Below are 20285 nucleotides of genomic sequence, written 5' to 3'. Positions count from 1 at the left end.
GGAGTGATGCTGCCAAAAAATAAAAGGACAGGACAGTGAGGATAAAACTATGCATGAGGGTTGCCGTGATGGACAGCACAACAACTGACTTTAAATATGGTACTGGGTTCTGCGTAATCTGGGTAATGGCAAACACCCATGTCCTGGGCTCTTGTCCTCCATTTATCTGCAGTTTGGTTACAGCAGTAGGCAGCTCCTCCCTGGTCTTCTTGTTTCGTCTCCTCTGTTTTAGAGGAAAGGTCTGGAAAGATGGTGCATTTGTAATCTCTTCTACTAAGCTGTGCGGAAATGAATGTGGAGACGCACTAAATAAATCATGAGCGATGAAGTTGAGTCAGGAGTATTTCTGCCTGTATTTGAGACAGTTGTAAAATGGCCTTTGGAGCACACAGGGCAGACTCCATGAGAAAGCACCAGAAGGAGGTTTAGGGCCTTCAGAACACCAGCTCCTTACCTGCCAGCTAACATTGGATACTGCTCGGAACTGGCCCAGGTGGGTGGGAAAGCAGCTCAGAATTGGGGCACAGGCTCCTGTGTTGGTTTGGGTGTGCAGTGAGTCCTTCATTGGCTTTGTATCACTGAGGCATAACAGACTGACTCTGGACTTCCAGAGCTGATAATGTCTTAACATAGCTTGAAATGATTTTTGCCTCCCTGTGTCCCTCCACAATCTTCCTCTCCATTCACCAAGGCTTGCTCTGCTGGAAGAAGTGGCAGCATGTAAAAATAGCACCGCCTTATTCTGCAGATCTGCTTGCTTTGGGGTTTCAGTTAGATCTGCTGACTTGGATTTAAAAATAATTCTTCTGCTTTTTGCACCTGCTTGTCCTGGTTGTGCTTGATTTTGTGTTTTGGAGGCAGCAGCTGCTTGGGTGCAGCTGAAATCCTTGCTGGACTTTGATCAGCAGCGCAGGTGGGGAGAGACCTGAGAGAAGGATTCTGGAGTCAGAGGTGTTTGCTGGGCTGGCAAATGCTGCACTGCTGTTCTACAAAGAGCAGAAGTATTTGCAGGCTTCCCACAGTCCCTGTGGAAGCTGCAGGTTGAGAGCCGAGCGCAGTGCTAGGCGTGCAGTGGAATTGCACTTGGTGTTCCAACCCATTTGCTGTAAGTGTATTATCCCTTTCCCTCATTGAATGTTGCTGGAGTCTAATCAGATTACATTGCAGTTCATAGCGTTAGACAAAATAAAGAGCTGTATTTCAGAACATAGGGATCTTGAATTACTGCCTTCTTCACACATCGGGCTGACATTAAATGCTCATTTAGAGTCAGATTCATGAAGGTACTGAGGTCAGTGACTCTGGTTATCTAAATAGATTTCAGCCATCATCTTTTGACCATCTGGAACACGCAGTGAACACGTTCCCGGGTGCAGCAAGCAGCCCTGGATGGAGCCTTCCTTCGGACACAGCCCAGCCTGTGCTGGTGTGGCTGCTGGGATGGGCAGGGAGCGCATGGAAGCAGCACATAGCTGCGGCCCTGAATTCTTCAGCAGCTTCAGGAATTCCCTTTTCATTATAAAGCGGCCTTTTTATTAGCTCATGCTGTATTTTCTTGTGTTTTTTATGGGGGAGACTGAGGTGTATGACTCACATTGCCTGCCTTCCTTAAGCTGTTAGTGGATGTAGTGCTGGGAAGAAAGCAGTTGAGTCTGCTCAGGTTAAGATTGTTAGACTTACTAAGCTATTCATAGGGCTGTTCATAGAATGACTTAAGAAACACACTGAACTATCCATCTGAAAAGAAATGGTGAAAATGTATGGACAGTAGCAGTGGGCACAACTTCAGCATGAGTGCGGGTGTTGATCAGACCATGCCAGTTTACCTTAAGGAAATTATTTGTACTCCAAGGGATAAATGTAAATAATAGTCCTTGGAAAACACAAGTGTGGTATTTGCTGTCCTCAGCAAATCTCTTTCTAATGATGCTTTATTTTCATGGCATTAAATCCTTGATGTGGAAGTTTGTGTTTTAATAAAAACTAGCAACAGGCATTTAGCAGAAGAGATGGATGTCTTGATAGATATCTCCAGAAGTAAGTGGCTGCTGCCTGTGTTGGCAGCCGTGCTTATGGAGGGGACAAGGAGGGCCAAGCCACAGCAATTCTCCTTGCACAAGCATGCTCTTTTCTCTTGTTCTTGTTGCTGAGAAGCTCTTTTGGATGGACATGTACTGCTCTCTAATGTGATGCCACAGTTCAGTGAGGGATCTTGCTTCTTAGAAGCTTGTGAATCAGTGGCAGACTTTGTAAGTTTCTACAAATTGAAATCGATACCTTCTGCAGTAATTTGATGCAAATATTCCTAATGTCTTTCCAGCCACCTGTGTCTGTGCTGTGCCCTTTTTAAAAGCAGAGGACAACATGTGAGCTTCTCTGCTTGCCCTGAGGGCTGAATAATTCCAAACTGCCCAGTGATAAGAGCAGGGCTAGTTCACGACCGAATTTAACGTGTCTGATGGACTGAGAGTAACCCATGTGTTGAACTCTGCATGCATGGGTGGAATTCTGACCCTGAGTGTCTGATGGCAGCCTGCGTGTTGGTTCCTGTGGGGCTGGGGCTTTGCCCTATGCTCTGCTCGGAGAACAGCCAGGGTAAGCAGAAATGCTGCTGAGCAGAGAAATAAGCTAGATCACAAGAAGTCATAAGAGATTTTGTGCACATTCTGTAACATACTGACTGAACACAGTCACGGGCTGTTGTAAGGACTTCCTGAAGCTGGTGCTTGCTGGAGCAGGCTGTGCTGCGGAGATTCCTTCTGCCTGTGCCGTACTGCCTGAAGCCTCTTCCTCCTTTAAAATTCATGCAAAAGCAGTTTAAGGTCCTGTTTGTCTCATCCATGAATGAATGCTACTGTCTTCTGCACAAGAGCAAATAGACCACCTAATGCATTTTCTTCTCAGGATTGTCTGTACTCTGTGGAGTTGCAGCTACCATGGCAAGTTCATGGCAGGCTTCTATCAATGTTTTCCAGACAGCCTACCCAAAAGGGTTCTCAGCTGAAGACTGTAAAGCATCCCAAGCAATCTGTTCCTTGTAACGTCATCAGGAGGCATGCACAGTAGCCTGGCAGAGTTGTTCACTTTTATTAAATTTCATTAATCTAAAATACTGAGGTGGCTTTGACCTTGAATCTACACTTATGGATCCAGCATTCTCTGAAAGATGTCAGAATTTAAGCTTTCTTAAAATACATCAGGAAATGTTTTTTAGCTGGTTCTGAACTGGAACTTTCAGAGACTTTCCCAAGCGCTGCTCAGAAGGGCTTTTCATAGCTGTAGGAATAAGGATGTCCTGTTTTGTTTTCCTGGGTGGTCAATGCTGAACAACGTCACTGTTGTCTGCAGTTCTTGATGTGTTTTTCCAACTCATGAGCCTTGCTTGGAAGCCACTGATTCAGACATGAGGTGTTCCCATAGCTCCAGTTTTAGGTTTCCATCCCCTGTGCCAGTCACTTTCAGGCAAAAGCCTTCCTTCTCCCCTGCCTGCTGTGACACCCAGGTACCAGTTCCAACATTCGTATGTATGATCGAGGCATACACATAAGCAGTTGTGCAAGAACAAGGTCCGTGCCCTGTGCAATCAGTGATGGTGATGGAAACTCCTTGCTCTTCTAAAAGCTTGGGCTTAGATAAGGGTTGAGTAATGACCATTAGCTTCAGTGTCCCACTGTTATCATCCTGTCATAGCCTCCGTGTTCAGAGCTGTATTTAATAATCCAGCCTGTGTTCAGCTCCTGCTTTAATCTTAATGGAAGCCTCTTCTGATAACTTTGAAGTTACAGAAGTATTACATTTGTTTTTCATCATTCCCTCCGTTCTGGGAAAGAGGGAAGTTGTGGCACATTTGGACTCTGCCCTTGGAGATAAAGATGAGCTGGTCAATAGGCCGGGGCCTCGGAGGCATTCCCTGACAGGCCGCCATCCCACGAGCTCTGGGCCTGCTCAGAGTGAGGCAAGAGGAGCAAGATAAGAGCTCGATTGTAGGGAGCTGCGTGGAGCGCTCCGAGTCTGTGCAGTCGTACAGCTGCACATTTCATCAAATAATCATTTCCTTGATCTATGATCATTATTAAGTAGAAACATAATGGCTCCAATAAAACAATTGAGTCTCTTCCCTACAGTCTCTTCCTGTTGGCTCTCTGCGATGTTGAACGACAAGCAAGCGTCAAAGAAAATCATTTATGCCATCATAGTGGCCTCATTGTAGTGTCGTGGTCTGCAGGCTTTCATTTAATTATCTACCATGGAAGTTTTTTGGTCTTTCACAGGATTAGACAGGCGAGGGGAGAGCCAAAGTACATTTGCCTTGTGGAACCCCATTTACTTATGAGAAACAAATCCGATGTTATCACCCGCTTTCTCATCAAATTTGGCAGGAACATTTCATTAAGCCACTTTCTCTGAATGGGAAATCTGACGAATATGGCTCTGATCTCCAGTTTCAGTGTATTACTTTACACATTCCCAAGCATTGTTTGCCTTAGTGGATGCATTATTGTAGTATGGCAGAGAAGTAGGTAATTTATAGCCCCATTTTATAAGGAGAGAGCCCAAGGCACAGTAGTTTAACTTTCATAACTGCAGGACAATGTGCAGAGCCTGGTTCACCCACCCAGCATTGTCCTGAGTCGATGGCAGATTTTTTAATCTGGGTTCTGCTGTTATCTTCAGGAAATCAGACCTGCTGGGGAATGTCCCAGCTTTCTGCCAGGGACATGCTTGTAAGTGGGGGGCACATGGGCAGTACTTCCAGCCCTGGAGCTTTATTCAGATGCTCTTTTTGCCACTGAGTCATGATAGCACTGAAAATTGAGTTATCTCCAAATGGTTTGCTGCCCTATCCTGCCTATTTCCTGGCCCTGTCCTAGACTAAGCGGGCATGTGGTCAGTTCTGGAGCCAGTCTTTCTGTAAAGATAAAACTTAAAAACATTTGGAGGCCGAGGCAAATTTCTTATGACTCTGGCATAGCACAGTGCAATACACTTCTTCCTGGATTTTGAAAGGTCTTCTGTGTTGCATTTGAATACTAAAATGTGTACTGCCATAAAGACTTGTGCACATTAGTGGTGCTTTTAAAGTTAGATGCTACAGCATGCATGTTGGCAACCCCTTCTGTCCTGTGTGTAAGCCTCTGTTGTAACACAGTGATTATTTATATAAAAGATTTTCATTCTTTGTAGATGATAGAATTGGTAACAGTGAGGTAAAGCTCAGATGATGTTGAAGTGGTTTACTACTTGGAGACAGAGCAGTGTGGTTCAGGCATGGGAGGCAGTGGGCGAGTGCTGTCCTTCTTCATTCAGGTTCTGGATTTTAACCAGGGCTTGTTCGAAGCGCTCCAAAGCACAGCTTGTGTTGGTGCATCCAAAGAGGTGAGACCTTTAAATGCTGCTGCTGGGCATTCAGAACCCTGCCAGAGCTGTACCTGCACCTTGGGGAGGTCTGCAGGGATGTCGTTCCAGCCTCTGCTGATCCAAACAGTGTGCCTGAATGGAAAAGCCCTTTCCCTGTTCCCAAGGTTCTATCTCTTGTACTTACTTAAACTTCCATAACATTATTTCTTTCAGGCTGGGCCAGGGCTCTGAGCACCCTGATCTAGCTATACATGTCCCTGTTCATTGCAAGGGAATTGGACTAGATGACCTTTAAAGCTTTAAAGATCCCTTTCAACTCAAATGATTCGATGATTCTAAATGGGATTTGGCCATGCGAAGTCGCCCAGTTGTGTCATCCCATGCTAAGCAGAGCCCCATTCCCGTTGCTGCAGCACAGAGCAGCCTGGCCTTACTGCTCATCAGCTGCCTGCCAGAGGAATAACAACAAAGCTGGCCACTGTCTGCACCAAACAGCACTGCAATTGTTGGGGCGAGAGCCTGGGTGCAGCCCTTAACATGGTCCCATGACAGGAGGAGCAGGGAAGAGCATGGGCGAGTCTGGAAAGCCTCTGTAGGGGATGTGCATTCCCTGCAAGCATCGCTTTGGTGATTTGTGGGTTGTGGCATTTTTTAGCAAGCATGTCTACCAGCAGATAGACTGAGTCCTGCACTGCTGGTTTGCTCACCCTGTTAACCCTGTCCATCTTGCACCACTGGAATGGATATATTTATACGTTGGTTACTTGGGTTTCAGTTAAAAGTGTGTTACCTTGCAGTTTAATATTAGTAGTAACTGACCCTCATTTCCTAGTCTCTAAAATATATGGTGCCTTATTTCCTGTTTATTATTCTAAAATGACTCTTCCTTTTTCATTTAATGGGCTGAGGAAAGCAGTGTCAATTAACTTTAGTCAATTTTTCATATTAAAGGACTTCAGTGAGTTCTTCAGCATGAATCTTCCTGCTTCCTGCTTGACCTTGATAGAGCATTGCTCTACCTATGGCCCTGGGAGTTCTGGGGTCATTTCTCAGCTCATTTTGCTCCATCTCTGTTGTTCTGCCCCATTAGCTTCTAAGTTCCATTGATGTGCCTGTGTCTCCAGAAGAACGCCTGTCTTTCAGGACAGAGATGCTCTTCTCATTGCAGACACTGTCCTGTTCCTCCAGTTGCTTTCTTTTCATTTGTTCTTTCTATGCTGCTTTTTGGGCGCCATTGCCTATGGCAGCTTGTGCTTTCCCATGCAGCATCACTGGAAGGATGTAGGGCCAGGCTGGGGCAGCGAGCCTGCAGCTCTGCACTGTTACCAAACCATATTTCAAAATACAATGAAAACATGAGTAATGGGCAAGTAGCAAAAAAGGTTTTCTGTTTATCTTTTAGGACAATGGAAAATACCAAATAGCCACAATTTGTTCCAGTTACTGTCTTTGTTCCAGAGCCATTTTGTGGGCATTCAGTAAGAACGCAGGAAGATGGTGACTTCTGTTTTCATGCTTTAAAAAAATAAATACAATGGTTAAAGTTACCAAGTTTCTGTCCTAGAAAAATATTTGTCACTTGTGCCATTTTTAGCAACAGAAGGGCAAAACCTAAGAAAGATATTCTACTGTATAATACAAGCCTGAGTTTATTTTAAAAATCAAATTAGACTTATAAATAGATGCTGCTACCTTGACTGTTCCAGAGGTTATTACAGTTTGAAAAACACTTTTTACAGATGTTGATGTCTGTATCGTGAAAGCAGTAGATTTTGTTTGCAAATAGCGACTAAGCAATTATCAAAATTAATGCTAACCAAGACAAAAAAATGCTGAATTTAATATGCTGTTCAGAGTTGGCATTGCTGCTTCAAGTGGGAAATGGAGGGATGTGTGCTTTTAAAAGGGAAAACTATTGAGGAAGACTTGATAAAAATAATTAATTCTTGCTGTGCAGTTGTCAGAAACTGAGATGACTGAGGGCATAGAACAAATAGTGCCATCTTCTGGCAATGTGGTAGTAAAATGTGTGATCTGAGAACGCAGGTGTGTGAAGTGCTAATGGTTGGGTCTGTGATAGATGAGGGAATTTGTAGGACTGGATATATATTCTTTTGGGTCTAAGGGGTTTACATATGAGAAAACGGTATTGAGTTCCCTGAGTTTATCTCCACAATGTGGAATAGTGCTAAAATATTCCATCTTACTGTGGGTGCCCAGTTTGTTGCCAGTGTGGCATCTCAATCCCTTCTCTTTTAATTATTCTGCCAATAGTAAGGTCTGATGGCACAAAAAGCTGTTGGGAAAAACTGCTTTAGTCGTGCTTAAATGTTCAGATCTAGTCTCTGGGTGAACAAAAAGTAAACTCTTCCCAAGGTGATAAATACCCCTGGGAACTGCCTGGCTAATGCAGCCCAGTCGATTTTGTAGCTGTTACAAATCTGTTTTTTCAGTTGCTCTGGAAGAGTCAGCATGTGCTGTCATGACTGCATCACAGGGAGGATTTGTGTCATTGTCTCATCTTCTTTGTATTTTGTTTTTCAGGTGGCACCAGAGAAATTGGCTCTGCTCTAACCAGGATGTGCATGAGGCACAGGAGTATAGAGTCCAAACTCCGACAGTTCTCCAGGTGAGTGGCTCTGCACCTGGCCCAGAGCTCGATGCTCCACTTCCTTTGCTCTCAGACTGCACATGCACTGCAGGCATCCCTTTCAGCAGGGAACACAAAAAGCTGTGCACCAGCATTGGCACTCCAGCTCGTCTCTGCCCCCGTCACTGAGAACAGCATGTATTTTCTCTCCCTCAGTGCACTAGGTGTTGAAAAAGCTGGGAAAGACAGGATGCCACTGCATGTTCTGCGGGCTGGGCTCTAAATGCTGCCAGTTCCCACTGTTGCTCGCTGCTGAGCAGGTGGCTGCTGGTGTGACCAACCTATCTTTGTTTCAGATGTTTAAACTTTGTCACTAGATTTTGAAGAAGCCACAAATGTGGTGCTGCTTCCCTGAGAGCCCAAAAAGTTTGCTGCCAAGAAAGAAACTTTCAACAAAAAAATACAGAAAAAGCAAATTTCCTAATTCCCTTTTTGCAGTTAGACTGTAGAGGTAACAGAAGAGGATGAACTCACCTGTGAGCTGGGCTATACCTAAACAACATACTTCTGTAGTAGAGAGCAGTTTGCATACCTGCTCTTTTAACCAGAGACTTAAAAAGATGTATTTGACCTAAGGTGAACTAAAATGCCACTTTACCATTTGCCTGATGACTAGGAATGGATTTTCCTTATAAAGTACAGATATTTATGAAATTGGTTGAGGAGAGAATTTCTGTCTCTGGTTACCCTAGTGTTAGCTACTTAAATAATTTGATCCCAGTGTGATTAGCTAGGGGAGCATCGCTAGTGCTGTACCAGTGATTCTGCTGCAAGAGGTGAGGCACACGGGTGGACAGGATTTTGTTTCCTTCTATAGCTGCTCTGTCTTTTTGTGGATATACACATGCTATTTGATTTTACAATCACCATGGCTGCATGAAACTTCTCAGTGTTGGGGGTATCCATTCAGACTGCATTGTTTGTGACAGATGAGCAGCATCTAACTGTTTCCATTGCCCCATTTCAGATTGCTTCTCTGTTTTACGCTCTGTTCCTCATTGTCCTGAACTTCTGCACAGTAATTCTGGTTATCTTGTAGTGTGGATTCTTTTTAATCCAGTCCTTTTGCTTTCTTCAGCTTAAACATTTTTAACGTTCTGGTGTTTACAGTGTGACACTGGAAGCTGTCACAGCAGAAGTAAAAATACCCCAGTATTGACCTTGGCTGTCTCTGTAAGAATAAGGGCATCTGCAGGATTTGATTGCTCTTTGTGTTTTTTCAACAAAATTAGTGCTTTAATTGACTGTCTGATAAACCCACTTCAAGAACAGATGGAAGAGTGGAAGAAAGTGGCCAATCAACTGGATAAAGACCATGCAAAAGGTAGTTACAGAGGAAGAATTTTTTAATAGGAGTAAGATTGTAATACCAGTTTTTCTCCTTTTTATGTTTGTAGTGGAAACTGAATGATGTGCTTAGATATGTATAGCAGCTTTTCTTTTCTAAAACATTCCTTCCAAAATGTTTTAACCCTTACTTGTACATTTTGGCATTTAATTTTTCAGGACTGCAAAGGATGGGTTGTTTTTTTACACTGGTAAGCAGTAGCTAGGTTTAACTGTTAGCCTGCTCCTGCTGCATGTTGTCTGGTAGTGCTGAGGATTGGGGATACCACATCTATCTCTCTGAGACCCAGGGGTGTCATTAAAAGCTAACTGTAAGATCATGTTATGTCTCAGCCATAGCCCTGTAAAACATTCAGCATCGTTACTTTTTATCTGCTGCAATCCAGAAATGTGCACCCGGGGAATTAGAAAGCTGTGCCATTGGGCACGTGGTGCTCAGAACTGCAGTGCTGGGTACCACTCCAGAGGCTTTCCTGGGGGAATGAGCAGGAAGTATATTGCACAGCAGGAGTGTGTTGGTACACACCTTTGGCCTTTCAAAACTTGTACAAGGGAACGATGGCCTTCTAACACAAGTGCTGAAAGCAGGTTGCAATCTTGGAAATGAAAGAGTTTTACTGTGCCTTAAAGAAGCAGCATTACTGTGATTTGTCATGGGGACAGGAGAACTGATGGGAGGGAGCATGCTCAGCCCTTAGAAGAGGATTTACTTCTTGCCCCACTCTTACTGTGGTCAAATAGAAGCAGTTATATCAGTAGCACTTCAAGAAATCCTTAGCTTGTGCTCCAAAGTGTTAAGGAGGGAGTGAGTAGGAGGGAAGAATCACTTGAGATCCTACAAGTAGGGATGACTCACCAAAGCAGCACTGATACTGGGGATTAGTGTGTAGACTTGGGTGCTGGGGGTGCAGTTGGAACCTGTAAAGTTCTTGTACCTGCTTCTGTTTTTCCACCTGCAGAAGAGAGTAGCATTGACCACCTTTGTTAGAATGCATATGTATATATATGCATACATGCCATTTATCTTTTTAAATATCAGTTTTCATATCTGATACATTTAGTGGGCCTGGACCAGTGATGGAATATTTTCTTCTGGGATTTTAATTCTTCTGGGGTTTGCAGCTCATCTGAAAATGAGGACAGCAACAGTGTGCTCTACTTCATGAGGAAGAGCTGGCAGTGACCCTTCCTTGGGCCATGTTTTAGCACCCTCTCCCTCTGCCTGACTTTCATGCTATGTAGAGATTGTAGGATGTTTTCTGCCTTGCCCTTTCTGGATACTTGTTTTTGAACACAGATGTTTTGAGAAACTTGTCATCTCTGTTTTCCATTCCTGAGAGAGAATGAGTGTCTGAACTGAAAAGCACTCTAATTTTGTACTGTGTTCTCAGTTGTTATTTCTGTAAAGGTTTTGTTTGTTTCAGAAAGATTTGCTATGTGAATGTACACACACCCTCAAATGTTATATTAAGCCAAACATATCGGCACTGCAAAATGCAAGTTTTGTGCTGCTTTGATTAATAATAGCTATCCTCTTGAAATTTGTGATCTGATATCACAAATATAGCCTTTTCTGTAAAAAGCATCCATTTTAACATCCAATGTGTTGATACAGAGACTGTGTTTTTTTAGAGTACAAAAAAGCCCGCCAAGAGATAAAAAAGAAATCGTCTGATACACTGAAGCTGCAGAAGAAAGCAAAGAAAGGTAACTTGCTCTATACGTGTACTGTTAACCTCTGTGCTGAGCTCACTGACTCAAGACTGAGCAGCAGTAGGACTCTGTTGTAATAATACAGCCCTTTGGAATGTATTCCTGGTATGTACTTGAACACCAGGGTACAAGTCCTATATGTCATTTAAATCATATTCTGAAACTGCTCTCTACTGTTCTTACACAAAAGCCTTAAAGCTGTTTGTACAAAGTCAATCATGTTTTAAAATAGAGCTCTTGCTGCAAACTTATTCCTGTTGAGAACATTGACACTGGAACGTGACTTGTGCAGATACCTGTAAAATTTTCTGGAATCTTTTGGAATAATATAAAAATGCCATTATGTAAATGTTCTGTAGCTATTAACATTTCTTACTGTTCTTCTTTTCCACCACCTTTTTTTTTTTTTTTAGCAGCCTATAATCTCCTAAATCTTGCATTATTCCTCAGAGCGTGAGAAGGTGGTACGGGCTGTTGTCAGGGGGGGCACTTGGCAACCATAGAAAACTAAAGATGAGTAAGAAAAGAAAGGAAGTTCTCCACAAAGGCAGTCTGTCTTAGCTGAGTCTTCTGCTCCTACTGCTCTCTCACCACCATCTTGCCATGGGAGTTACATCATCACATTAGCTGAAACATGCATCACCTGGATATCTGCAGTGCTGCCATTGTTGAGGGCTTCACTCAGTAAAGTGCAAACCCTGCCAGACTCTGTAAAAATGACATGGAGCTTGTGGAGAAGCAGACTTTCTCATTCCGTTTTCTGGCACCGGGAAGGAAATGTGCTTTGAACAGCTCTCAGCCTGCAGGTTGCAACTTGCACAAGCCCTCCTGCCTAAAGACTGCCAGCAGAGATGAGCAAAGCAAATGCTGGGGTGGGAGTTATACCAACTTATTTAACTGTGTGAGTTTAGGTCTTTTCACGCATTAACCAGAGCAAGTGAGCTGTCTCTAACTGTCCTTCCTAATAGGTGAGTCAATAATAATGCTAGGAGGGAGCCACAAGACTGGAAAACCTTTGAATTTTAGCTGTCTGGGTAGAGGAAGGAGGAGGAAAAAGTTGGAAGCCAGGATGTACCTCAGTAGGCTCTGTGTGTCCATCTGTCTATGGAAAAGTTCAGTGGTCTAAATCAGATTGATCATCTTCAGGGGGACGTGATTTTTGTAGTTTTATTTTTGGATGATGTGTAACCTTGTTCTCGTTTTGTGTGCTGAATTGTCTGGCTACAGACCCACAGAAGGTCTGTGATATTCCTTCCCTTTCTTTTCCTTTCTTTACCCTTTTCTAGTTTCATCACTTGTTGCCCCTGTGTGGTAGGAGCAACCCCTCAACACGTGGCAGGTGAGAATTGAGAAAAGTATGCTTCTGATGTGGAGAGAAGGGACTGTTTTTTGAACCAGTTCCATGAGCTGACAGTTCCTAGCTCTTTCTCCTGTTTAATCTAGTTGGTAGAGTAAAGCTGTCTGCATTCTTGGAGAAGGAAACAGCACTTTCTAGGTTCTTCTGTCCCTCTAGAAATGCGTGCTGTGCCTGGTGAAGAGGAGGTCAGTGCACAAGTGTCTTGTCCTCCTTCAGTGTTAAATATTTTTGAGCAGGGAGTAGAACAGCTCTCATTTTCCTGTCGCTTTTATAGCAGCTGTGCTATGATTGAAACGCCGATTTTTTTAAATGTCAGTTTTTGACTAAATTTTCCTATGCTGTGAGATGCTGTTGATGCTGTTATTGAACCCTCTGTATTTCTGTGCTGTATCCCTCAGAACTTCTGTCCCACACGAGGCATTTGTGTCCAGATCCCCAGCCCAGCGGGGCTGAGGCTGGGTTAGAGCTGATCTCAGGGGACAGCATGTGGGGAAGACAGAAGCGATGGAGGCTTCCAGGTAGCCAGTGCAGGGGTGAGGAGAATCTGCCATAATCCTGGGAAGCTGCAAGTTGTAAATGGCTGTTCTCACAGCTCCAAGGAGGAGAGAAGCAGAGAGATGTAAAAGTTCAGGGAGGTGTGATGATGCCCCAACCTGCCACCCCACAAGCTCCCCGCACAGTTGAATATTGAAGACCAAAAAATCAAGTATATTTTCCCCTCTTTGCCTTTTCTATCCCTACCTTGAAGGAATATGGTATTGGTCTGAGTTCATTGTGAAATGTTGTTGTGCAAATTTCTCTGTGTGTCCCACCACCCTGGCAGGTTTGTTCAGTGTGCTGAGTTGTGGAACATGTTGCTCCTACTGCCACTGAGGCTCAGACGTAGTCAAGAAGGGGTTTATTTATGAAATGATAAAGCTGTAGGAGTTTGTTTTAGGTCACAAATGGAGTTTAAACAATGGGCAGGGGAACTCTCAGGTGAAACCATCTTGGCAGGTGCATGGCTCAGTGCATGGATGTCCTCTGTGCTGGCAGCTCTGTCTCCTTGCTGCTCAGACTTTGTTGCTGTTCTCTTCTTCCTCAAGCAGGACCTGTCCCTTTCTTTTTTTTTGTAAAGTCACTGACTCGCCTATGGGAACTCTAAAATAACAAATTTGTTCCCTTCCTAGTGCTTGGAAGAGTATTTTTGAGCACCCTTTGTGACTGTGGGCAAGTGAGATGTTTGCTGAATTGTGGATTTGCTTAAAATACTGTGCACGCTACTAAAAATGTCTTTGAGGCTTTTTCTGCTGTGACTGGATGCAAAACGGGTTCTCTTCTGCTCTGGGCAGCTACAGATGTAGGAGCTCAGATGTAACCCTGTGCTTTCCTCATTCATGTTGTGACAGCGGTGTCCTCTCCCTGCAGTCTCCCTTCCTGCATGCATGGAGCTCCTTGTCCTTGCCTGCATCTTACAGATCTTTGGGAGAGGACCTGGGCTGCATGGCCTGTCCTGGCAGGATTTCTGTGGGTTGGGCACCTTGGCAATGAGGGGCTGAGTGCTTTTGGGTTTACCTATTCTCTGGCTTCTTCATTGTCTCTCTGTTCTGGTTCCATGCAGCCACATTGAAAGTTCAGGCCTGGTGTTTGAGAGTATTTATCAGAAATTCTGTTTGCACAGCAGTTGCGTTAATTGCAGTAAAGGTATTTCCAAAGCTTGACGTAATGAGGAAAGCACCAAGCTTTCCAAACAAAACAAAGTGATGTTGGCTTCCTTGTTGAAATATATCTGATGAAATGACAAATCCATGCGTAAATGAAGGCGGTGGCATCTTGAAAGGTCTTGCAGAGCTAATTTGTTGTTGTTGTTGTTGTCTTTGACTATAAAGAAAATAAAATCTTACGTAGCCTGAATGGGCTCCTGGTGCACCTGCCAGGTCCCTGCAGTCTCTGCATGTGTTGCCATGCTCCCCATAGTGCATCCTTTCCTTCCCAAAGCAGTATGGTCAGTTGGGCCTGTTGTCACCCTAGCACTGAAATTAGCTCTCATCTAAACAGACAAATCTATACAGTGTGTGGAACTGCATGCGTTTCTTAAATTGCTCTTTATTTTCAGGCAAATGTTGGAATCAGAAGTCAGCCCAACTAACCTGAGTCAGCAGAATAATTATGTGTATATTTGCAATAAATTCCATGTTTAGGTTTCTGCTGAGTCGAGGCCTCAGAAGTGGATGCATAGCAGCTAGAAGCTGTTGAAGCTATATTGAATTCAGAGGGGAGAGAGCAGCTGTGGCTCTGCATGTAACCATTTTGAAAGGTTAACAAAATGCATGATTTCTAGTTTCTTTTTTTAAAAAAGTGTCTAGCTCAGACAACTAACTTAAAATACAACAAATGCATGGGTAAAATGTAGCCTGCATGTTGGCTTTATTCTCTGTTGGCTTTATTTCTTTCACCTTGGACAAGAATGGTAACTGGACAGGTTTCACTTCTACTATTAGGGCACAAGGTTTGTCTGGTTCTTCATGTCACTCTGCTTGCAGGCTTTGAGGAAAATGTTTAAATCCAGAGGGATTAATGAAAAAGAATTATATGAAATAAATAGCAATAAAATGACATGGTTAATATAACACACGTGAATGTAAAGACTGAGTTTTGTCTCTAAATTACAGTATAGCGCTACCTTGTGTCCTCTGTGTTGAGTATCCAAACCAGCATGTACTTCTGAGTTATTCAACAGCCTGTGAAAGTATTCTTACCAGAGCTCTAATGAAGTTGAGAGAGTAGAAGATGATTATTAATGTAATACTGTCAAAAGTGCTTTTTCTTCTCCCTCCTCCCTGTTAGCAAAGGTGACGTGTTTGTGCTGTTAGTCTTTGCAGCTGTTTTTGTGTTACATTTCTAGTCTTTGTAATGTCGTTACACTGTTCTCAGGGATGACTGTGCAAACCCTGTGACTCTTAACTAAAAACCCTGAAGCACTTCGAGGTGACTGAAGAACATCTCAGTTCCTAAAGCAAGCAGTGACTTTTCCATTCCAGCACTTTGTACTCTGTCTGCATTACACTTGCCCTGTCTGGTGCAGCACCCTGGGGAGGGAGGGCTGCAGAGCAGACCCTGTCTCCATTGGGACATGGCCTTACTTTCCTCAGCTGGTGGAGTGGGGCATGGTGCCTGCATTGATGGCAGGAAGACAGCACGCACTGTGGAGTCAGTAGGATAGTGCTCAGAAGGAGAAAAAACAGTGAGCAAACTATCCTTGCTGTTGCCGGGAAATAAATCCTGTGTGGATGAGGCTGTTGTGCCTGAAGGAATTTTCTTCTTGTTTGCTTTTTCTTCCCTCACCTTCCCCAGTCTTACAATGTAAGCTCTACTTCATAAAAATGCAGTGAAGATGTGTTGGACGTACAGAAAAGTCAGTGAAAAAATCAGTGACCAGAGATATTACTTTGACTCTTTATTTTCATTCCTTGAGTTTCAAACGCCACTTGAAAGTTCCCATCTTATTGACAGCGGGCCAGGTTTATTGCAGAACTTTGTATATATCTTTTTTTAATTAAAATTGTACTATGCTTAATTTTCTTGATGTTTGTCCACATTGCATCAGCAATTAGTTTTTCATTTCATTAGCAATCAACGTAATTGCTGTAGCAGTCGTCAAGAAGCACTGTGTTGAGTACTGCAGCACCACCTCAAGTTGTGCGAGTTGCCAGGTTCTGTGTGAGGGTTTGTGCTTTGCTCCCCTTCGTGGCCTGACTGGTGTTTGACAGCTGCCCTCCTGCTGAAGCATGGGTTGCCACGTTCTCAGCCGAGAAATCTGCAAGCTAAACAAAGTTCCTAAACTGATTTAAATCTCTTGAAATAAAACTGTACGATAAATAACTGGGAGTTTAATTTACGACAGCTCATCAGGAAGCAAAGCTAATGCATTTCTCTTTATCAGCAGCGGACGAAATCGAAATAGTGTAGCCCAAACCACTGGCTCTCTTGTCTTGGAGCTGATGATAATGTCTGAACTCTAGGATTGCTGATATACCAGTTTGACTTTTTTTATTTTCCTTTCTGTGTCAATTTTGTGTCCTGCAATTTCTCACCATGCGCACCTGCCTGACAGCTGAGGCTCTGGGTAAGTCTGCCATGCTGTAACCCTGGTGGCTGGTTTATTGTAGCCCTTGCTGTGGCCTCTTTATGGTGTCTGGTCTCCACTAACTGCCTAGACTTTAATTTCTAAAGAAATTAAAATCCTGCCTAATCTTAACAACCAAACCTTCTTTTGATTTGTTTCTTCTTTTGGCATTAAATTGGAACGCTGTAAAAGAAGACAATCAGAAAAGGGTTATCATGGACTGATAAGTCATATCATAGTCGTGAGAGAAGTTAAATGGAATAGACATGCTGTAAAGGTGATGTTCAAATAATTGAATATCTTATTGTTAATATGACTTTTAAAGTCTAGAGCTTTAAGTCCTTACTGTTGTTTTTTTTTTTTTTTTTTTGTAAACCTGTGATCCAAGTCCCCTATTTTTCCCAAAAATCGCATGCACCTTTCTTAACTGATAGGTAAGAAATGGCATAAAACTTCATGCTAGGGAAGGGGTGGAAATCAACCTCACAATTGTTTCCTCCTCTGCTGCTTGATCACATCTCAAATCCCTTTACGTTGGAGTGCTGTTTCAGTTTTTGTATTGCAAATTTAATGTGGTTGCCTTGAGATTCCCTTGCAAATGAAACTTGGTGCTTCTGAATCTGGGAGATGAAAGTCATGCCTCCACTTGAAGGCATAATGATGTAGATATTTAACACTGCCCTTGGAGAAGCCTGGCTTGATTTGATCAGGAGACTCAACTGAGATGACTCCGTGGGCTTCTGGAGCTGGGCACTGCTGCCTGCTGCTTGCACTCTCCCTTGAAACCGCACGTTGTGTTTTTCCTGGTTTGTGATTCAGCCTGCAGGTTTCCTTTGGTAACTTGGAACTTCTCTTTAAAGGTACAGCTTAACACTTCTGAATATTAGCAGCTCGTTGGGAGTAGCCACCAGAGAGATTTGGATCTAAGTGCAGCAGTGAGGTTTTCCACTTTTCTGCATAAGGATGCAGAATTCTTATGCTTGCAGTCTAGATCCAAGTTAGTGTACATGTGGGGCTTACCATGCAGGACTTAGAAGGTTGTTCTGCCTGGCAGATGTAGCAGGTATGCTCCTGTGATGTGAGGGTGAATGATTTGAGCCCATTCTGCTTTGCACTGGTACAGGTGCACCCAGCATTTTGTGATATAGTGTAAATTCTGCAAAAGGTCCATTCTGAATATTCAGGTTCTCTGCAGACTCCTGGAAAATGTGAGAGGAGTGGTCTTTTAAGTGAGAAAACGGTAATTGTACCAGTACTTGCTGTATTATCTACTCCATTAGTAGCAGCATTAACTTCAACATTCAGATTTCCTCTGAGAGCATTTAAAAAAAAAAAAAAAAGCATCGTTCTCTTAAAAAGTGTAAGCTTGAAATAGAACTGAAAATCAGCTTTAGCTTTTTTTCTTCTGCCTAATACCTTTTACTGTTCTTTTCAAACAAAGGTTGAGAAGGTGCGTGAGGCCTTTAGCAATGATTTGCACAGGTCACTAAAACTGATCTTTTAAAGTATGTCACTCCTTTACAGCTCTTGCACATCGTGCTAATGATGTGAAGCAGCTGCTCTGACGGTAACATATTAAGACTCTCTTTGGAGCAGCGGAGGATCCCTGTTAATAATGACAAGAAGCAGTTCACTCTTTGCAGTTCAGGGGCTGTCACCCATGTCAAGCCATGAATCACAGTGCTTTCCTTCCTGGCGTGATGGAAGTCAGTCCACAACTTCTGATCCCGCATTTCCGTTCCTCTCTACAACTCTTATTTGAGAGAAGGGGGATGTGAATTTCTCCTCCCTTTTCAGACTGTTGACTCATTACCCTGAATGGATGTGGGTGCATTCTGCAGAGCCCTCCGCTCATTTCTAGCTGACTGCAGATCAGGCCTGTCTCTACACTTGATGTTTTGACTGTTTCTAATGCTGATTGGTTTTGGTGAGTCATTCCAACCTGTCTCCAGGAGCTCCTCCACCTCATTTCAGGAGCACCTTTCCTGCTGTTGACTGATGATGTTGCTCTGGAACTTTTTTCTGTCATTATGGTAATTGTATTGGTTTGGGAACATTTCCAGATGGGTAACCTAAAGCCCATTGAATGTGGGCTAGAGAGAATAATTGATTGCTGATGTAGCTTATGAAAGTGTGCCTCATGTCCACAGGCAGAAATAGTGCCATTGGTTGTTGCAGACACCACAGTCAAATGACCTTCTGCTCATAATTCTAAGGGGAAAAAGCGCATTGTATTCCAGTGCTTCATGTTCCCTTCTGAGATTAGTGGTGGAGTCAGACTTAAGGAGAGCTGAGGTGGCAGACCCTTACATCCTTGGTGGGTGTCCTCTAGGTGTAGTTGTGCTGTTGAAAGGCTCTGATCTAGGCTGCTTAGCAGGAAAACTGATTACATTGGGCAGAGATGTCATCCCTCAAATTCCTGAGCTGCCTGAGTGCTGTGGGAGGCAGCTGGAGATGCAGAGAGTGGGAAGAGTTATGCCTGATTTCTAAAGGCTCGCTAGATTGATGACTGCGTTATGGAGCTTTCAAAGGATGTTAAAGCTTTTCTGTACCTAAAAAATGAATTGCTTGGATACATCAAGAAAGAGATGTATTGATGCCATGTAAACATCTGACTTCAGGGCCTCATCCCAGTGATTCACCTAGGCTTGTTTCCTGCTCTGAATTATACCCCACAGCCTCAGTGTTCACACTGACTACGTAGGTGCCAAGAGCCCTCCCTAAAAGTAGCTGGGGGGAGATGCTGTGTCCATCAGCTTCCTGACTCGTGTGCAGGAATAAACAAGAAACTTCAGAGGGCTATGGAGGATGCTGGAAAGCTATTTTATATATGTATAAACATACATACATAGGTGCATATGCACACACTGTAGTAGTGCACAGCTTGATCGTTGTTCTAATAGCAGTGTTGAATTCAGTGGGTTGCAAAGGTGTAAATGAGGTTTATTTTTGCCCTGTGTTTTGGGTGCTCTGTTGCACTGTGCCAAGACATGGCGCTCTGTGAGGTCCAAGTAAATTATCCAAATTCACTCTAATTGAACCCATTTTGTCAGTGGAGTCTAGTTGCTTTCTGAATGTGCGTATTCTCACCAGCGCAGTCAAATGCATTTAACAGTTTCCTGAGTTGAATGCATGGTGATCTGGTGAAACAGCAGAACCTGTACAGCAATTCTGCAGAGCTGAGCTAATGAGTGCATTGTTTAGTTAGGAACCAATATGTTTTTCATTGAATGCATCCACACAAGTGAACCAGCAGTAGGTTTAGAAAAAATGAACTTATTTCACCTGTTGTTACTTGTAGGCAGCTCTCAAAGTAAGGTTCTGAGCATGAATGTAAATCTGAGTTTCGTAAGGAATTTGAAAGAACAGCTCCAGAGAAGCACAGTCATTGCATCTGGTAGCACGGAAGAGTATGAGAAAGGGCCTGATATGTGCAAAATAGTCTACAGTCAGAAGGGCCCCATTTGTTTCCTAAGGATGACAGGTGAGAAGGCCCAGGATTTTAAGAGACCGACTCAATTCTTTTCCAAATTGTTTCTGACATATGTCAATTTTGAGATGAAAAGCAGGTAACCATAATGTCAGAGTATGTTATTTTTAAAGTTATTTACTTCCCAACTGATTTTATGACCCCACTGCACCAGTCAGGGAGATCTGGAGGACTGGACACTGGGAATTCACTCCAGCACTTTGGTACCAGGTGGCCATGGTGGTGGCTGTGCTGTCATTGCTCTGTGCACAGTTCTCTGAAGACG

At 43.4% G+C, this 20285-nt stretch overlaps 1 protein-coding gene across 14 annotated transcripts in view; it reads left to right on the top strand.

The window, feature by feature from the left end:
• MTSS1 (MTSS I-BAR domain containing 1) overlaps positions 1 to 20285 on the top strand; it is a 116814-nt gene that overhangs the window by 76888 nt on the left and 19641 nt on the right. For 13 of the 14 annotated variants that reach the window (XM_031591203.2, XM_031591202.2, XM_031591200.2 and 10 more), the window contains 3 exons: positions 7903 to 7987; positions 9241 to 9332; positions 10988 to 11062. In XM_031591203.2, the coding sequence (XP_031447063.2) occupies positions 7903 to 7987; positions 9241 to 9332; positions 10988 to 11062 (252 nt within the window). Of the gene's footprint in view, positions 1 to 7902; positions 7988 to 9240; positions 9333 to 10987; positions 11063 to 15988; positions 16531 to 20285 lie in introns of those variants that run through there. The other variant, XM_090137976.1, reaches the window with a different exon arrangement.

Source organism: Phasianus colchicus, chromosome 3 (genome assembly GCF_987193195.1).
Source record: "Phasianus colchicus chromosome 3, bPhaCol1.hap1.1, whole genome shotgun sequence".
NCBI classification, from domain to species: Eukaryota; Metazoa; Chordata; class Aves; order Galliformes; family Phasianidae; genus Phasianus; species Phasianus colchicus.
This window is presented reverse-complemented; position numbering and strand designations above follow the sequence as displayed.